The sequence below is a fragment of the Heteronotia binoei genome, chromosome 2 (genome assembly GCF_032191835.1).
Source record: "Heteronotia binoei isolate CCM8104 ecotype False Entrance Well chromosome 2, APGP_CSIRO_Hbin_v1, whole genome shotgun sequence".
Taxonomy (NCBI): domain Eukaryota; kingdom Metazoa; phylum Chordata; class Lepidosauria; order Squamata; family Gekkonidae; genus Heteronotia; species Heteronotia binoei.
The window spans coordinates 169,630,586-169,649,999 of NC_083224.1; the positions used below are offsets into that span (position 1 = coordinate 169,630,586).

General features: G+C 41.4%; 1 protein-coding gene across 3 annotated transcripts in view; it reads right to left on the reverse strand.

Moving 5' to 3' along the window:
* RGL1 (ral guanine nucleotide dissociation stimulator like 1) overlaps positions 1-19,414 on the reverse strand; it is a 153,129-nt gene that overhangs the window by 6,909 nt on the left and 126,806 nt on the right. For all 3 annotated transcript variants that reach the window (XM_060232409.1, XM_060232410.1, XM_060232408.1), the window contains 6 exons: positions 15,716-15,802; positions 13,348-13,380; positions 12,439-12,560; positions 11,363-11,452; positions 9,501-9,687; positions 4,329-4,583 (listed from right to left, as the gene is read on the reverse strand). In XM_060232409.1, coding sequence (XP_060088392.1) covers positions 4,329-4,583; positions 9,501-9,687; positions 11,363-11,452; positions 12,439-12,560; positions 13,348-13,380; positions 15,716-15,802 — 774 coding nt within the window. The remainder of the gene's footprint in view (positions 1-4,328; positions 4,584-9,500; positions 9,688-11,362; positions 11,453-12,438; positions 12,561-13,347; positions 13,381-15,715; positions 15,803-19,414) is intronic.

Genomic DNA, 19,414 nt, shown 5'->3' on the forward strand with positions numbered 1-19,414 from the left:
TAGATGGATAATACCCAAAAGTTTGGGCTTTGAGCAATGTGGAAGAAGGATTATAAAAAGGAATGAGCAAGAGATGTGTAGTTTTTTTGAAGAGACTTTGCATCATAATGGATTACAAGTTATTATCTTGGAATATAAATGGACTAAATTCACCACAAAAATGAAAAGCAACATTTCATAGGATTAAAAAACAAAAATGTAATGTAATTTGTTTACAGGAAGTTCATATACAACAAAAGGATTATAAATTTTTGTGGAACAAACAATTGGGGTTGGAATTTTTTTCATTGGCGGATCAAAAGAAAAGGGGTGTGGTCTTTTACATTAAAGAACAATTAGAACCAAAATTGATATTTAAAGATTAAGATGGAAGATATATAGCAGTGGAAGTGATGATGGATGCAAAGAAAAAGTTGTTACTAGGACTATATGCACCTAATGAAGCAAAAGATGTTTTTTTTAAAGATATTAATCGACAGTTGGATGAAGTGTCCTATGACCAGATCTTGATGACGGGTGATTTCAATGGAACAATACAAAACAATATAGATAGATCTGGCCAAAAGAGCAATAATAAAGAAGGGAGACTGCCAAAATCATTTTTTGAGTTGGTTAAACAAGAAAGTTTGGAGGATATTTGGAGAAAATTTAACCCTGAAGTAAGAGACTATACTTTCTTTTCAGCGCCATAATACTTTTTCTAGAATTGATATGCTGTGGGGTTCTAAAAGTTTGGGCCTCATAACTAGAAAAGTAGAGATTCTACCAAAGTTATGTGCAGATCATAATCCAATATTTTGGCTACAAAATTGCAAAAGAAAACAAGAAGATGGAGAATAAATGAGGATTTGTTACAAGATAAGGATATTGTGACATTTCTAGAAAAAGAAACTGTAGCTTTTTTCCAAATAAATGATACTGATGATATAGAATTCCGGACGGTTTGGGATACTTACAAAGCAGTAATGAGAGGACTATTGATTACATTGAACAATAAAGATAAGAGGGCAAAAGAAAAGCAGATGTTGGACATTCAAAACGAAATAAAGAAAAAAGGGGAACTAAGAAAAAGACCAGGGAAAAAGAAATTAGTAAGGGAAATTACTATATTACAAGCCCAAGTAAGACATTTGTTGAATAAAGAATTAGAATGGAATTTAAAAAGTTTGCAACAAAAATCGTTTGAAGGTGCGAATAAACCTGGGAAGTATTTAGCTTGGCAACTGAAGAAAAAAAAAGAAAAGAAAACTATTAATAAAATCGTGGCTAGCGGAAAAAAGATAGTAGACCAAGAAAGAATTAAAAGAGAATTTTTTAAATATTATGCAAATTTATTCAAAGGTGTGAAAATAAAAAAAGAAAAAATGGAAGAGTATTTACGAAATATTAAAATAGCACCCTTGACTGAGTATATGAAAAACATTTTGAATGATCCAATAGAAAAAATGGAAATTGAAGCAGCAATAAATGTAATGAAAGTAGGTAAGGCTCCTGGGCCGGATGGATATACAACTAAATTTTATAAAACTCTCAAAGATGAGATGGTACCAAAATTGCAAAAATTGATGAACACGATAAGAATAAAAGGGAAAATTCCAAATACTTGGAAAGAAGCTGTAATCTCGTTGATTCCCAAGGAAGATAGAGATGTCACAAATGTAAAGAACTATAGACCAATTTCATTATTAAACAATGACTATAAGATATATACAAGAATCTTGGTAGAACGACTCAAGCAATATTTGATTAATTTTATAAAGGAAGATCAAGCGGGATTTCTCCCTAGAAGGCAAATAAGAGACAATGTAAGAACTGTTGTAAATATTGTAGAATATTATGAGAAACTTCCAGAAAAAGAGGCGGCGTTATTTTTTGTAGATGCAGAAAAAGCCTTTGATAATCTGAATTGGGATTTTATGCTTGCAATAATGGAGAAAATGAATCTGGGAGAGTATTTTATAAGGATGACAAAAGCAATATATATGGATCAATACGCAAAATTGTGTATAAACGCAGACCTTACAAATGAAATGAAGGTGAGCAAAGGTACAAGACAAGGATGTCCGCTTTCACCATTGTTGTTTATAATGACTCTTGAAATTCTGTTAATGAAAATACAAGATGACAAAGAGATAGAAGGATTGAAAATTAGAGGATTTTCTTACAAATATAAAGCATTTGCTGATGATATTGTGTTTATAATTGAAAATCCGATACAAGTGGTACCTTTGTTGCTAGCTAAGATAAAAGAATATGGAGAAATGGCAGGATCTATATAAATAAAGAGAAATCGAAATTTTTATGTAAAAATATGCAACTAAATAAACAGAAAGAATTGCAAAGTTTGACGGGATGTGAAGTCACTTCTAAATATTTAGGTCTAGAAATAACAATGAAGAATATTGATTTGTACAAAAATAACTATGAAAAGTTATGGCGTAGGATGGATGAAGATATGATGAAATGGAATAGACTTAATCTGTCTTTGTTGGGTAGGATTGCTGCAATTAAGATGAACATTTTGCCAAGAATAATGTATTTGTTCCAAACTATTCCGATTGTGAAAGATAGTAAACAATTTAATAAATGGCAAAGGAAGATCTCAGAATTTGTATGAGCTGGGAAAAAACCAAGGATTAAGATGAAAATCTTAAAGGATGCTAAAGAAAGGGAAGGATTTCAACTTCCAGATTTAAGATTATATCATGAGGCAGTTTGTTTGACATGGATAAAGGATTGGATGATACTGTTAAATAAAAAGCTTTTATTGTTAGAAGCTCATGGAAATAAATTCAGCTGGCATGCTTATATGTACGGTACTATGGGGAAAAAAAGATGGATGGTCTTTTTTCTAACCATTATATTAGAAACAATTTGCTAAATACATAGACAAAATACAAGAAATATGGTGATGAAAGAAAGCCATTATCGATAGTGCCAGCAGAAGTAATAAAAATAACAGTTGAATCTGATGAAGAGAGAGGCTTGTCATATAATCAACTGCTAAAGATCCAAGGTGATAAAATTGAATTAAAATCTGCTGAAGAGCTAAATAACAAGTATGACTGGTTTCAAATGGAACAAATAAAAAGTTTGATGGAGAATGATATTAAAACTGTTGGAATTAGACGTGAGCAAACGGAATTGGAAAAGGTTCTGTTTGGAGATAATGAAAAACTAATATCGAAAATATATAAATTACTGTTGAAATGGTCTACAGAAGAAGAAGTAGTAAAATCCCAAATGATTAAATGGGCAATTAATTTAAATAAGGAAATACAGATGGATACATGGGAATATCTTTGGAAGAACTCTATGAGAATATCAACATGTCAGAGCATTAAAGAGAATTGTTTCAAGATGATGTATAGGTGGTATATGACTCCGAAAAAACTGGCAAAGATGAGTAAAAAGATGTCGGATGGATGTTGGAAATGTAAGAAACATGGTGGTTCTTTTTATCATATGTGGTGGACTTGTGGAAAAGCGAAAAAGTTTTGGCAGATGATAGAACAAGAAATATCTAAAATTTTGGGATATGATTTTAAGAAAGTTGCAGAGACTTTGGGATTACAAATGGAAAAATTTCCAAAAGAAGATAGAACTCTAATTTGGTATTTGCTCTCAGCAGCTAGGACATTGTATGCGCAGTTGTGGAAGCAAGAAAAAATACCAGAGAAATGGGATTGGATTATGAAAGTTTTATCATGGAGTGAGATGGACAAACTAACAAGAACTTTAAGAGACTATGATTTGGAAGTGTTTAAAAGGGAGTGGAAAAAATTTAGAGGATATATAGAGAAAGAGTGGAATATAAAAAGACATTGGACAATTTTATAATAATGAGTATGAGATAAGGGAGAAGTTGAATTTTGAGTGGTTAAGGGTACCTTTATAAGTGAACTTAAATATATAACTTCGGCGGGAGTCTAGAAATGGAGGGAGGGGGGATTAGAAAATATCATATGGGTTAGGGATAGTAATGATATAAACAGACATTGTTATATGTTATTAATAAAATTGTTTAAGCAAAAAACAATAAAAGTACATACAGTAGTCAATAAAACCAATTAATTAAAAACAAATTACAAAAACAGCCTGCAATTTTATGGTAATACAATAAATCAAGATTGTTTGGTATCTCCCTTGTCAAAATGCTCTCAGATGTCTTAAGTTTTGAGGAGAAGTGAAACAATTTATGCGGTGTAAACACACTGCACACACAGTACTGAATAGACATTTGTATTGGTTCCATGCCCTTACAGTACAAATGGCCACTATTCTCCTGCACAAAGTAAAGCCACCCCCCTCAACATCCCACTTCATACCATGATGCTCTTGTACATGTTCCCATTGTTGTCTTCGACGCTGATGCGGATGATGCACGTGTCTTCGTTCTGTTGATTGTAAACAGGAGGCAAAACGGTTGAGGTAGTGGAGGTGACAGAGATGGAGTGCTGATAAATTTTGGGGTTGCAGGCCAGTGACGGTGGAAGTGAGAGTGGGTTGGTGACAGACGACACCCCTGAGGAAGACGTGTCCATGGAATGGAGGGAGGAACAAGAGGAGGAGGACTCTGAGAGCTATGCGGGGGACAAATTAAGAAAAACCGTTACTCTGAAGGCAGCACATTCCTTTTACCAGTTTGACATAAAAGACCTCCTCAGAAAACGCTGCCCATCATCTGCTTATTTTATTTTAAAACTTTTATATCCCACCTTCCTTCTAAGAACCCAACGCAGTTAACAATGTATCAGGTTTAAAAAAAAGTACATAAAACCCATCAGACCGCAGAAACAGCAGCTCTTAGATATCTGTCCTTTCACACATGGAAATTCAAGGGCCCACAGAATTGGACAAAGGGGTCCCAGCCGTTTTTCACTGCATATCATACTATACTGTGTGAAATATATACTATATTTTTGAGGGTGTATAAACATTTTGATATTAAAATGTAATCTATGTGAGTATGGATGCCACATCTTGGTGAATAAGATGGATAGTCTCTCTTTTCCTTATGTTGAAAACACTATGGCCGTTTTCCCACTCACGTTTTACTGGCGCCACGACCATCCTGACGCCGGCGAATCTGCCTGGATTTCGCAACAGAAGCGCCGGCGCTCCCAGAAGCGCCGGCGCTTTCCGTCGCTAAGCCAGCGCAAACGTTTTCCTGCATCTTTGCGATTTCCGTTTGCGCTGGCTTAGCGACGGAAAGCGCCGGCGCTTCTGGGAGCGCCGGCGCTTCTGTTGCGAAATCCAGGCAGATTCGCCGGCGTCAGGATGGTCGTGGCGCCAGTAAAAGGTGAGTGGGAAAACGGCCTATACGTCACATAGAAGTACAATGAGATCTGATGTTTTTTCTATTTTGTGTTTCTGATGTTTCTTTTTTGGGAGAGATCTATCCAGTTTTAGTTCTGCCATGTCATTAAGATCTCCTCCAATTAAAGTTTCACCCTTGCCAAATGATTTGAGTTTTAAAAGCATATGGTTGATGAATTAATTTGGTTATTATTGGGAGCATATACAGAGGCTAAAGTCAATTTTATTTCATTGACTATGCCTTTTTAAAAATATATGTCGGACATTAACGTCTATTTCACTTTCAATATATTGGAATCTTACAGAATTGCTACCTGTCCGGAGTTGGAAGTGCTTGGTTGCCTTGTAGTGAGCAAGGAATCATTTTTCACAATACAAGAACTCGTGGGCATTCGATGAAATTGCTGAGCAGACAGGTTAAAACGGATAAAAGGAAGTACTTCTTCACCTAAAGGGTGATTAACATGTGGAATTCACTGCCACAGGAGGTGGTGGCGGCCACAAGTATAGCCACCTTCAAGAGGGGTTTAGATAAAAATATGGAGCACAGGTCCATCAGTGGCTATTAGCCACAGTGTGTGTGTATATATAAAAATTTTTTTGCCACTGTGTGACACAGAGTGTTGGATCCAACATGGCTTCTCTTATGTTCTTATGATTTAAGGACTTGAGGTGTCTTAGATTTAACACGGGCCTCCTGCATAAAAAGGATGTCAGTATGTTGTTTCACCCGTGTTGCAGTGCCCCTTTCAGTTTTTATTTTGTTATGCAAGCCTTGACAGTTTAGAGAAATTATTTTGATTCTCCTATTCATAATGTAGAATTTTGATTGCTTTCAAATTAGATGAAGCTTTAGTGTTTAATTTCAGATTTTTTGTTCTATCCAGCATGTCTTTAGTGCTATCCACCCACAGTTTTGAGTGCAGAAAGAAAAACTGAAGATATAATCAGTAGTAATCGTTAGTACCACTGAATCTTTAACATATCTTTAACTCCCCCGCCCTTCTAATTCCCTGCTGAAAGAAGAGAAAGAAAAAAATATTCTAAACTTCCAATGTGAGGTATTTCCCCAAAATCCCATTTCTAGTAAATGAGGTAAGAATTTGCCAATTTCCCGAGAGTTCCTATTCGATAAGGAAGCAAAAGAAACAGAAACCCCAGTCCCCCCTCTTCAAGCTGCTAACTTTGTTCAATAAGGAATTGTAGTATCCTCAAGAAATATTCAAAATGAAAGTTATTCTTAAGCTATACTCTTAAATCAGAATTTAAATATTACTTTTCCCCCCTTTCTCCTGTTTTCTTCTTTTTTGTATTCCCATTAAAATTTTTAAAAATACAATAGAAAAGAAAGAATTTAAATATTACAGTGAGTATTGACTGGGATTTTGCTCCACTTGTAAGGCATAACGTGTTTTCTTTATTTTCTGTGAGGTTTCTCCACTTTCTCTTGAGTTTTCAGGTTTAGAGACTTCAAGAGAATCTTGCCACCATTGAGACCATTTGTTTGAAGAAGTGATCCATTGGTAGTTGACTATGAGTTTAAAGGGGAAACCACATCTATATTGGATATTGCCTTTTCTGTTACAGGTTTGTAGGGTTTCTGGTGATGTCCTGGTATACATGTGTTTTCATTTCTTTGAATAGCAGTGGTCCTTTAAGTTTAGATTCACATAGGATCTTTTCCTTGGTATGAATTAATGATAAATAAATAAATTTTGGAATTTTACTATGTCTCTTGGGAACTTGGAGTGATGGCTAGGTAAAGGTCTCAGTCTACGAAATCTTTTGATTATGGGAGCTAATCCTTCTTCTAACTCTAGTGCACTAGTAAGCCACGTTGCTATGTCGCTGGAGCCCTCCATGAACTCTCCAAAACCTCTAAATCTCAGGTTGTTCTGACGAGCTCTGTTCCTTAAGTTCATGAGTTTTTCCTTCATTTGTATTTCATTGGTTTTATTTTTAATTTTTATATTCCGGGAGGTACCAGAGGTGATTAGGGTGCCCCACGAGTTAGATACTGGGGACCTGGTCTTTGCAAGGAACTTTGTGGGCGGCCCAACATGGATCCCGGCTAGGGTCACCCGGGTGTTAGGGTCAGTCACGTACAAAGCAACCATGGAGGGCGGGTCCACCCTTAGGTGGAACATCAACTAGCTATGGTCACATGAGGCCCCTGGGGACAAGGTCAAGGACTACAGTCCCAACGACCTGCCAGCCACTCCGACTCCTCCACCAACCAAGACGGCCGAATTAGAGGCCCAGGCTCCTGCCCTCCAGGCCGAGCCGGAACCACTGGCCAAAACCCCTGCATCGCCGGCCCCTCCACTCGCTGCGCCAGAAGCAGCGACTGCTCCTCCACCCACTCCAGCACTCAGGCAATCCACACAGGAGCACTGCAAGCCTGCCTACCTAAGGGACTATGTCTGTTAACGCTTGTGAACTAGGGGGGGAGGGATGTTGTGTATGTGAACTGGAATGTGTTTATTTAATGATGTTCCTGCCTGGTTCATTGGAGCCTGTAGGACTGAGCTTGGGGACTCGGGAACAATGGGCAGTAGGATCCAAATCCCTACTGCCCTGCACCAATCACAGGCTGCCTGCTGGTTTGAACGATCCAATAACGTGCTTGCGCAGGACCCCCGAGTTGTATATAATTGGCCCTGTTGGCCCAGTTCTTCAGTCTTGAAATGCAGCCCTATACTATGCTGTACTGAAATAAAGAGCTATGATCACTACCACCTCGCCTGTTCCTTGCATTGAACCCACTATATTATAGTTGTAATACAAAGATGAGCCTTCCCCAGGGCCCCTGAATCATGGAGCTGTGGATATGCATACCTGCAGGATTTTAACACCTCCCCCACACAGTGTTTCATGTTTGATACAAAGAGCAGTCCAATGGGAGAATCCAGATTTCTTTGTGAAATCCGTTTAAGATTTCACAACCATCTCTGCAGTCAGAAGGAAGGATGATTACTGCTGCTTAGGTAGATGTGATAATTGAACTCTTAACTATAGGTGAAATTACAACTGCTACTCCACTGAAGGTACACTGGCCGAAACATGTCAGGAGTTAGATCATGTACTGTATTTACTCAAATACAGTACTGTTATATTTTTCTAGTTATGCTATCAAAACTCATATTTGCATACAAGTTACACTTATATCCAGCAATAAAAAGTGTTTTGTATAGAACTTTTTTTTTTGGGGGGGGGGGGGGCGGTCATCTTACATTTATGTAAATATAGTAGTTCTCAAATCCATGTGAGCTCACAACGGTCTTCTGTCCTGCATTTAGATGAAGAGGCCAGCAGATGGCAGCAGACATTAAGCTGTTTTTAAGACCAAGGTTTCTATGCTGTTTTGTGACAGCATTGCAAGGTCACCATGAATCTCTCTCCCATTTCTTCTTGAGCAGAGCACATACGTGGTGTTCTGTCTCTCTGAAGAAGATATACCATCCCCTTTGGGGTGACCTCTTTGGCATTGCTGGCTGTGACACTGCCATGGAGGCTTGGACTCAGGCAATAACATAGTCCAAAAAGATGCCGTCTAGGTTACTGTTGGTTGGAAGTGAACTGAGCCAATGTTGTGCTTCAGTGCCCTCCATGTTGTGGGGTCATTTGGGAGGATTGGCTGTGGGACTCGCAGGGCTTTCCACATGGCTCTTCAGAGACTGCAGGTAGCATGACTCAGTTCTACTAAAAACTCAGCTATCACTCATAAAAGGTCACTGCTCTCTCTCTGCGCATGATGCTTTGCAGAACAGTGGCAAAAAGCCACAGTTCTCTACCACAAAGAACTTACAAACTAACATTTCACACAGGGAAGGCAACAAATGAAGAGTGAATGGGGAATGAACATGCATTCAATTCAGTTATGTACACTTGGGCTCCGTTTCAGTAGAGGACGAGTAGTGAGGGATTATGGCAGGCCTCACCCACAGAATCTGTTAAAACCGGGGTTTAGCCCTTGAACACATGAACAGAGGAAGGCACCCTTGAGCAGTTCCTTCATCAAACACTAACTACAAAGGTATCCCACCTATCCCAACTCAAGAGGGGGGGAAGCTGACAGAGTGCAGAGAAGTGTTTCCATGAGAGCAGGCAGGCACCCCTGCTGCAGCATCTCTGCCTAGAAATGAAGAGCTGTCTTTCCCAGAGGCCCAAGTGTGGCATACCTTCTTCTGAGGCTCATCAGGAGTGTCAGTGGGGGTGATGCAGACATCCTCTGACTCAGAGTGGTTTGACTCACAGGAGGACACGCTGACGGAATCCATGCTCTCCCCAGAACTCCCGCTCGGAGTAGACTTGGGCTGCTCTTTGGTAGGGGTGCTTGTGGCAAGCAGGTCAGACCCCAGGAACAGCCTGGAAAACCCAGATAAACATCAAATGAACGGGTGGGTAGGGCAGTCCACACAATCCAGTCTGTATCTTCCTTTTTCATAAGGCATGTTCCTTCTCTGTGATATCCTTTCCAGTACATTGTATTTTTCAAATGTATCCAACCTTTGCATACTTACACACACACATACAATGATTATTCTGAGGTGTGAGGGTGCAATATGTCAGTCCTGCACAACCTGTAACCCAGGGTCTCCTACCGTGGTGCCTATGGGTGTCATGGTGCCTGCCAAGCTTTTCAGAAAGGGGGCAGGGCCACTGTAAGGCAGGGTTTGTTTCCGGCTGCCCTCATTCAAATGAAAGAGCTGTCCGCTAGAGGATCAGAAGAGCTGGTAAGCATTTGGGCTTTCCTTAGTCTGTCTGTAGTTCTATTGCCTCTTCAGACTTTGCTTCTTCCCCAGGGTTGCAAGGGGGGGAGGTATTGTGTTTAGCTCCACCTCCTGCAGAGGCTGTTTTGAGTTTGGCTTCGCTTCCTGTGGAAGTTGTTGTGGGGGTGGCACCCACCATCTCATCTCAAAAGTTCCAGCATGCCCACAAGCTCAAAAAGGTCAGGGACCCCTTTTGTAACCCTTCAGATTTAACATCTATCCAACTGTCCTTGACCAGAACCAGGGCCGTCACTCAACCAAACACCTGGTGGAGCTCTCTGCTGAATAACATCCATGCCCTGCGGGACCAGATTCAATTCCACAGGGCCTGTAAGGCACAGATGTTCCACCAGGTCTACGGCTGAGGACTGCGGCAGCTCCATTCTTCTGCGACTCCCACTCCCTGCTGCCCGGTGAGGCAGTCGCACCACTGGAATTTTTACTATCATCTATCAGGTTTGATTGTTATGTTTCACTTTTTTAACCTGTTTTTACTTTGTATTATATAAATTAAATTATATAAAGCCCCGTGGCGCAGAGCGTTAAAGCTGCAGTACTGCAGTCCTAAGCTCTGCTCACAACCTGAGTTCGATCCCCGGTGGAAGCTGGGTTTTCAGGTAGCTGGCTCAAGGTTGACTCAGCCTTCCATCCTTCCGAGGTCAGTAAGATGAGTACCCAGCTTGCTGGGGGGAAAGTGTAGATGACTGGGGAAGGCAATGGCAAACCACCCCGTAAAAAGTCTGCCGTGAAAACGTTGTGAAAGCAACATCGCCCCAGAGTTGGAAATGACTGGTGCTTGCACAGAGGACCTTTCCTTTCCTACATGTTGTACACTGCCCTGAACCCTGTGCCGCAAGGGAGGGCAGTTTAAAATCTAATTTAATAAAGTAAATAAAATAGCTCATGCTTGCCTAATTTGTGACCTGTCAGAAGACTGAAAACCCTGCTCCCCAAGTTTTTGAAGACAGAGTCAAAACATATATTTTAAATGCAGCAAATTAATACAAACTTGAGTAAGCCCCTGCAGGGGGCATGGATGACATTGTTTATCCTTGCCATCAGTGGTCTGTCATTTGGTATTCATTTGCAGCAATGATTGAGGTGTTTTTTACAGGGAGAACTGTGGATTTTAACTGTAACTCTTCAGGAGAAGTTCTGCTTTGGCAGGGAAATAAACTTCCTCTCTGAAGTGCAACTATTGATAGTGTGCTTTTGGAGAGTGCCCTCATGCCAGTTCAACTAAAAGCCACCACTGCACTCATGACACTCACAGACTCAGCCGCTTCACCATGCTCTTCCGAGGTTTTGGCGACGTGGTCGTTGTATCGACAGCTGCTTCAATCTCACAAGAAAGGGCATAGCTGTAAAAGAGAGGTAATCTTGTCATCAAGGCTAAATACAATTCTGCTACTACCAATAAGAAAATACAGCAGTCTGAGGGAAGAAGAACATTCTGGGTGATAGCTGGAAAGCATAGCAGGCCCTTTGGCTAAACGATAGAGTCACTTTGAATAATCTTTTTTTTAAAAAAATTATTGAGGTAGATTGCATAAATACAGGTTTATATTTTATCCACGTGGAATTATTTTTACTTATTTCGTAGAGAAAACATAACTGTAAATGTTGCCTTGTAATTCATAGCGGTAGGACATTCTGAAAGGCTAATTTCAACACTTTTGTCCATTTGAATACCTGCATATTATACCTGCATGTTATCCAAATCAATTTTGACATCAGAGCAATCATCCATACTACACTCAAAAACTGAAGGTGCTGTTTTACCCTTTTGCTGAAGTTAGAATATATGTCTATTGTTTTAACCACATGCTTTAGATATCAAAGGATACTTTTTGTCCCACTGGCTTAGAAGCCAACCTTTAGATAATGATAACCTACAAACCAAAAAGGACGGAGGAGCGGAAAAAGTGTTTGGAGTCACCTTTGCAGTCTGAACTGATTGTTAGCCGCCCTGAGTCCGCTTGCGGAGAGGGCAGGATATAAATTAAAGGTAGTAATAAAAATAAAAATAAAAAAGATGACTTAGAGGAAGCTGCACAAGCTGCTCTCCCATAATCTGCTGCCTGCTCATTTTGCATCCATTGTATAAATTCACAAAGATTGCATAAAGCTCCACTGTTGTTGCATCCACAGAAAACTAAACTCTGACATAGGTACAAGAGTAAACCACATTAGAAACAGATTGCCGAAATACCACATAATGATATTGCTGTGCTTTTGTCAGTGAATCCTAAAAACATTCTCCCAGATAATGAGTAATAATATCAGACTGTGTTTTTTTTTTGGGGGGGGGGGGGAATATCTAACCCACACTGTACAAAAACTTTACCTTTCCTCCTCCGTTAAATGCTGCTGTCTCCTGAACCACTGGATGAATTTTCTGTCGGAAGTCATGCAATAGCTGTTACAGGCAGATTGCAAAAGCTTAATCTGAGCGATTACTTCAAACTCCTGAGAAAGCAAATATGACAACTTCCATTAGGAAATACAGATTTGCTCAAAGAAACAGTGTCATACCAATGCTAAAAACTGCACTACAGATTCACCTACAAACATAGCACAGTTTGGCATGGGGTTGAGAACCTATCATTCCCACTTAATTAATGGATGAGACAGGCAATCTTTGCCCTTACCGTTTGTCGCCCCCACCAGCAAGCAGTAATACAATAGGGCAATCTACAGTCTTTTAGCTTCAGAACAATCTCCCTTCCCTAACCCAAAGTTTCCAAAAGTATCAGGCATGTCCTAAAAATTCCCTGTGAAAGCTGGTTTACAGATAATTGCTCATTACAGGAATCAGCCACAGATAATAACTTTACTCTTGAGTTGCCAGTCAAAAATGATAAGCATGCTGTGGTGCAGTTAAGTAACTGACCTTATGGACCACACCTTTATATTATTATGTACACATCCAATGCAAGATGATAGCCTGTCTCCACCCACTACTGCTGAACCCATGTGCCAGGATCCTGGACTTTCAGCGTTAATGGCATCACTATGCACTTAGTGGGAGAAACACTCGGCCACCCATATTGCATTCAAGGGTTAGGTCAGGAAAAGTTGCAAGCTCCACAGCTGCAGCTTATGTCTTGTGAGGCCTGCCTTGCGATTTAAGCAGGGAGTCTTTAGAACCTCCAGTTGCGCCTCCTTCTAAAGCCAAGCCATTAATCCCTTAAAAGGACGAACAGTGAATCATTAACACGCCAATGAACCCAGGGGCGGGGGACAACAAGCTTACCCTTCTTCTCTTCTCAAAGTTTATTAGCCCTCCCTATAAGAAACAAAGAGTACAGAAACTAGTTTCAGAATCCACATGTTTATACAACTGCAGTTATATAACTTTAACAGGGATTGCAAAAGGGCTTTCATTCAAAACAATGATTGGGGACAAGAACCTGCTTTACCTGTTGAAAGGATGAATCTTTCAAGACTGGATTTCTACAAAAGTGTTCATAAAATCAAAATCCCTACTTTCGTAACCTTCAGGATGCACCCTGAGCTTTAAAGGTACCAACCGATTGCCTGGTGCAAATTCAAAATGTATTTGCTAAGCACAAACAAGACCCACATCTCACCTTCATGCTTTGACACTTTTGATGATGGTGAACAATCTCACACAATGGAAACCAGACCTATACAATTCAGTTCTCTACACCTGCAGCCCCATGGAAGTGTTCATGGCACAACTATTCATCACCATACAAAAATTCTTTATAGCATGGAGAAAACACAGCTGTAAATATTGCCTTGCAATTCATGTTAGGGAACCTTTGTTTACAAGTTGCGCAGGACTGACATATCGGCTTTCGTTTGTACCATCACACCTCAGAATAACCACTGTGAGCACGAATTGCAAGACATGCTGTGATGATGGGCCTGCAGACATTTTCTCAGGACCAGCACTTCCACATGGGGCTATCAATACTGCTCATGACACTTCTACTGTGCAAATTGTATTGGCTATACTTTTGCGGAGATGCTAATTCATACAAGAATAATCTCCACAGGACAGAAGCCCATCTACAAGCCCTTAAGCAGCCCCCACTGTATTCCCCTAAGCACTCACGCAGGACAGGACACACAGGACACAAGCACTCACACAGTATAAACTGTCTGTCCCTATAGGCTTTCTGAACCACCAATAAAGATCACAGCATTTGTATTTTAGATAGTCAAATGTGAATACTATTCTTGTAAAGCTCCACCTATCAAGCTTTGAAATTATTATTCCAGCTGGGGAACTTACATATAACTGGGGCTTGAGCGTTTTTGTGCAGTGTACCCACCATCTCTGAGGTTTCATGAACAGAGTTCATTCATCCTTTTATTTGCTCATAAATTTCACATTCATCCTCTTGAACACTGGAAAGCACTGTCATTCAGAAGTGCCCTTCCCTTCTTGAAGCTAAAATTCATATTAATTTGTGTTTTGGTAATTATTGAGACAGAGACACACACACAACACAGAGTTCATGCTGAAGTGAAGGCACTATCCAGCCCATGTTCAGAGCCCGCCTCGGCGGGGAGGACGGGATATAAATAAAATTTTATTATTATTATTATTATTATTCTTAAATTCTCATACTTTTAACGGAAAGCAAGCACATATTTTAGATCATTCTATGTAAAACTGAGTGAATTGGGGGGGGGGGTTTAATAGGAAGTCAGGGCCAACAATGAAAGTCCATATAGTTAAAGCTATGGTATTCCCAGTAGTAATGTATGGCTGTGAGAGTTGGACCATAAGGAAGGCTGAGCGCAGAAGAATAAATGCTTTTGAGCTGTGGTGCTGCAGAAGAATCTCAAGAGTCCCTTGGACTGCAAGAAGATCAAATCATTCAGTCCTAAGGGAAATCAACCCTGACTGTTCCCTGGAAGGTCAGATGCTGAAGCTCAAATACTTTGGCCACCAAATGAGAAGGGAGCCCTCACTGAAGAAGACCCTGATGCTGGGAAAGACAGAAGGTAAAAGAAGAAGGGGACGGCAAAAGATGAGATGGTTGGATAGCGTTACTGATGTAACTATCATGAATCTGACCGGACTTCAGAGGATGGGGGGAAACAGGAGGGCCTGGCATGACTTTCTCCATGGGGTCGCAAAGAATCAGACTTGACTGTGTGAATGAACAACAAAACAGAACACCGAACTTCTAAAAGTTTCAGCAAAAAAAAGTGCACTAAAATACTTGTAAGCCGGATGGTTTTAAATAATGCTGCACTGCCAGGCCTTGATTTTCTTTCACAGTAGGAAAGTTGGTTTGCAATTTAAATACTAGTGTGAATCAAAATCCCTTCTCTCGTGTTACAGTGTTAAAAACAACACATGTATTTTTGGGAAAGCAGTATATTTGAAGACATTCTTTCAAAATAAACTCCATGTCAAAACTGAATTTAGTAGCAATCTTTATTCCTCAATAAAAATTCCACTCGCTTCTATTTATGAGATTCTTCTGCGGGGAAGGAAGCAGGTCGCCAACAGTAATAAAGATTTAACAGGAAAATATAATAAAAACTCAATGACTACTTGGAATGCTAAACAAAACAGAAGTCCAGTGGCACCATATGAATTATCCCCAGAATACTGTTACTCCCATTCAGATTCCTACCTCAACGTAGTCCTGCAGAGCTGTGTCGAGCATCATCAAGTCAGTCAGAAAAGTACCAAGGTAAGGAACAGTGCCCTGCATCACGCCCTGCACAGGAACAGAGTGCAAACAGGTAAGACGCCTTAGTGTGCCTGAAGAGATTGTCTATTGGCTTTGGGACATAATTCCAAGTGTAAAGTCATATAAAGCCCTAGATGGCCACAGTTCAGCATACATTATAAACAGCCTTCTCCTACATGAACCACTTAACCCCCTTATGATCTGGCTAACTGTTACATTAATCATGTGGGAAAATAGCCATAATGTTGTATCTAATTTTGAACCAGGCCCTACAGTGTGCTTCAAAAAATCCATACAATTGGACCAGGGACATAGAGGAGGGATTTTTCTTCAAAACTGGGGGAAGCTCTGACCTGGATGGCCCAGCCTTCTGAACCTAAGGAAATCTATTTCCATCCCAAATTGCTGAAGTGTCCGGAAAAACCATAGAGTTTCCCCAGAAGCTCCTAGAGCGGCCGGCGCATGATGCTGCCGGCGCGATGACATCACTGGTGAGTGACATCATCGTGCGGGTGACATCGGGAGGGGATTCCCCCCACCGGCCCCATGCAGGCCGGTGGGTTGTGGACCTCCTGAGTGGGAGAACCCCCACCCAGCCTGGGAGCTTGGCAGCCCTACCCCACCACGAATGAAGTGGATGGGGCCAAAAGCCACTCCCACCACCTCAGGCTGCTGGGGGCGCCCATCTGCCAAACCGTCCCTATATGCCAGGAGACACGGTGCTTTCAGAGTGAGATAAAACCAAACAGAAGCCCAACTGGAAGCAGAGCAAAAGCACTGACAAGTTGATGAAAGCCAAGAAGCAGGAGTACAAGCAGACCCACCATCTACTCTTGCCAGGCGAGTGGCAAGGGGCATGCAGCCAGGTGGCAGCAATCAGGGTGCAATGGGCATGCAACTTGGCCAGGCTGGTGAGTGGCACCACTTGCAGCAGCAGCAGCCCACTCACACCAGCTTGAGAATTGTCTTCCTGTTTCCCTGGCCCTGGAGCAGCTGAGGGTTTGAAAGGCTGCCTTGACCACCCACCAGAGCACTCTTGCAGTCTGCATTTGGAAATCACTCTTTTGGATTTGTGTAAAAAAGTCTAAAGTGTTCCCGGCTTAGTGAAGGAACTACAACCTATGGGCAATCTCTCATGAGTGGAAGAAAACTGCTAACACCAATGAATCTTCCCCACACCCTTGTTCTGATTACATAAAAATGATACAAGGAATCAGCATTTCTTTAAAAATGGGAAACTAGCTGAAAGGAAAGTAGTACGCTAAGTGGAAACTAACCATCAATGTTCTTAAAGTAAAGGAAACAGATTTTTTTAAAAAAAATGTTCAATAGGAAAGAAAAGGAACTAAAAGGGGGAATTGCTAGGTCTTGTCTGAGGGCACAGTATAGAAGTGAGATTCAAACACGAAGGGAATCTTCTATTATTTATTAATTTAATTCCTAGACCACCCTCCCCTGAAGGGCTCAGGGTAGTGCACAAAATTTGGCCAGTACATATAACAATCAATTCAGGTTAGAACAATTTCACAATTAAAACAGTACAAATGCCTACAATAAACTAACCCAGGTGGCATTTCATACCAATTTATATCCTTCCTTCGGGGGGGGAGGGGAGTAGCGGAGGTTAGGCTTGGTGGTAAACCACTGCTGTCCTCAACCATAGGCCTGGTGAAACATCTGTCTTATAGGCCCTGTGGAACTGTACCAAATCTCACAGGGCGTGGATGTCACTAGGCAAAGAGTTCCACCAGGCCAGTGTCAGGGCCTGGTCTGGGGCTACCAGGATATGTTACTCCCCAGAGTGCAATGCTCTTGGGGGGGGGGGGAATGCCAGGAGATGCAGTCCTGTAGGTACATTGGTCCCAGACTGCTTAAGGTCTTAAAGGTTAATACCTGAACTTTGAACCTGATCCAGTATTCAACCTGGAACCAGTGCAACTGGCAAAGCACTGGTTGAATATATGCTGTCAAAGGGGTCCCTGTAAGGACCCAGGCCACTGCATTCTGGACCAGTTGTAGTTTCCGGGTCAGTCACAAGGGTAGGCCAACATAAAGGGCATTACAGTAGTCTAACCTGGAGATGACCGTTGCATGGATTACTGTAGCCAGGTCAAAGGGGGACAGGAAAGGAGCCAATTGGCTAATCTGGCACAATCGGAAAAACACTAGTTTGTCAATGTTTGTGATCTGGGCCTCCATCGATAGGGCATCCAAGATCACCACCCAGGCTCTTGGCAGTTGGCAACTGGTTTGCTGAGGATCACGTACATTCCTGCCATGAACCTGAGGGGTCTAGCAGTGGTCTTCAACCCATGGGTCAGTGCTCTCAGGTAGGTCACAGAGGCCCTCTTGCTGGGTCATGATGAGCCCCTTCAAAGTTGTTTTGCTGCTGCATAGAGAATACATATCACATAACAAGAACAGCAGCAGGGGACCATAAGGTGAAGTCTCTTGATGAAGAGGAATCATCCATGCCTCTGACCTTTGGCTGATTCTGCAATGTGGTAACCTGGTGCTTTGAATGCATTCCCTATCCCAATTTATATATCTGTCTCCCCTTCGTCATGTCACACGATTCTTATGACTTGTTGGCATGAGCTTGCGGCACAACGGGTCCAACATCTGGAATGGCTGAAGACCCCTGTTCTAGGGAGCCCGCTGTCCAAATCTCTCAAGTCTATTACAGTTTATCAACTGATTGACTGAAAACGTACCTCTCAACCTTAGTCCAAAGGCTCCCGGGGCAACCAAAACATATGAGGAATAATCCAAACATCCAATACTACAAGGCACACTTTGTTCAGTTTATTTGCCTACTTTCAGAGAGCAAAGTCCCTTCCTAAGAACTTTCTTTGTACAAAGCTGGGGCAAACTGGAGAGAAAGAGTCAATGTGTTTGTCAGACAAATGTACCCATGCTCTGGCCCCAGCTGTGGCGCATAGGGCATTGCTGCAAGAGCAACATACCTTGCTGCCACACTCCCAGTCTGCACAGTACACAGAACCCTCCATACCTCAGGATGAATCCTGCCCCCACCTGCAACAGGTAGAATGGTCTCCACGGGAGCCAATAGATTTGGAGGCATTTTCCATCAAATGGGTTGGACACACAGTGATTTGTAGATGAAAAGAGATGACAGACATATCATCAGATACCTCCAGTGCTCCCTCCCCTCCTTGAGACTCCTTAAGGCATTCTGAAAAGCAGTTTTGGAAGAAGAGCTGGTTTTTATCCCCTGCTACTTTCTCTGACTTAGGGGGTCTCAAAGTGGCTTATGATCGCCTTTCCCTTCTTCGCCCCGCAACAGAGACCGTGTGAGACAGGAGGGACTGAGAGAGTTCTGAGAGAACTGTGACTGACCCAAGGTCACTCAGCATGCTTCATGTGAAAGGGGAGAATTAAATTCAGTTATCTGGATTAGAGCCAGCTGTTCTTAACCACTACTACACCATGCTGGCTCTCACATGGTTCAGGAAGAGAACCAAGTAAGAAAGAGACACAAACAGCGAGAAGTATTTAACTTCTTCCCTATTAATTTTTGCATGTCAAGTCACCCCCATTGCACTTCCAGCATACCAGTGGTTTGAAACATCACTGGAGTGGGGTATAGAAGCTAGCAGGAAAACTGCATTTTGAGAT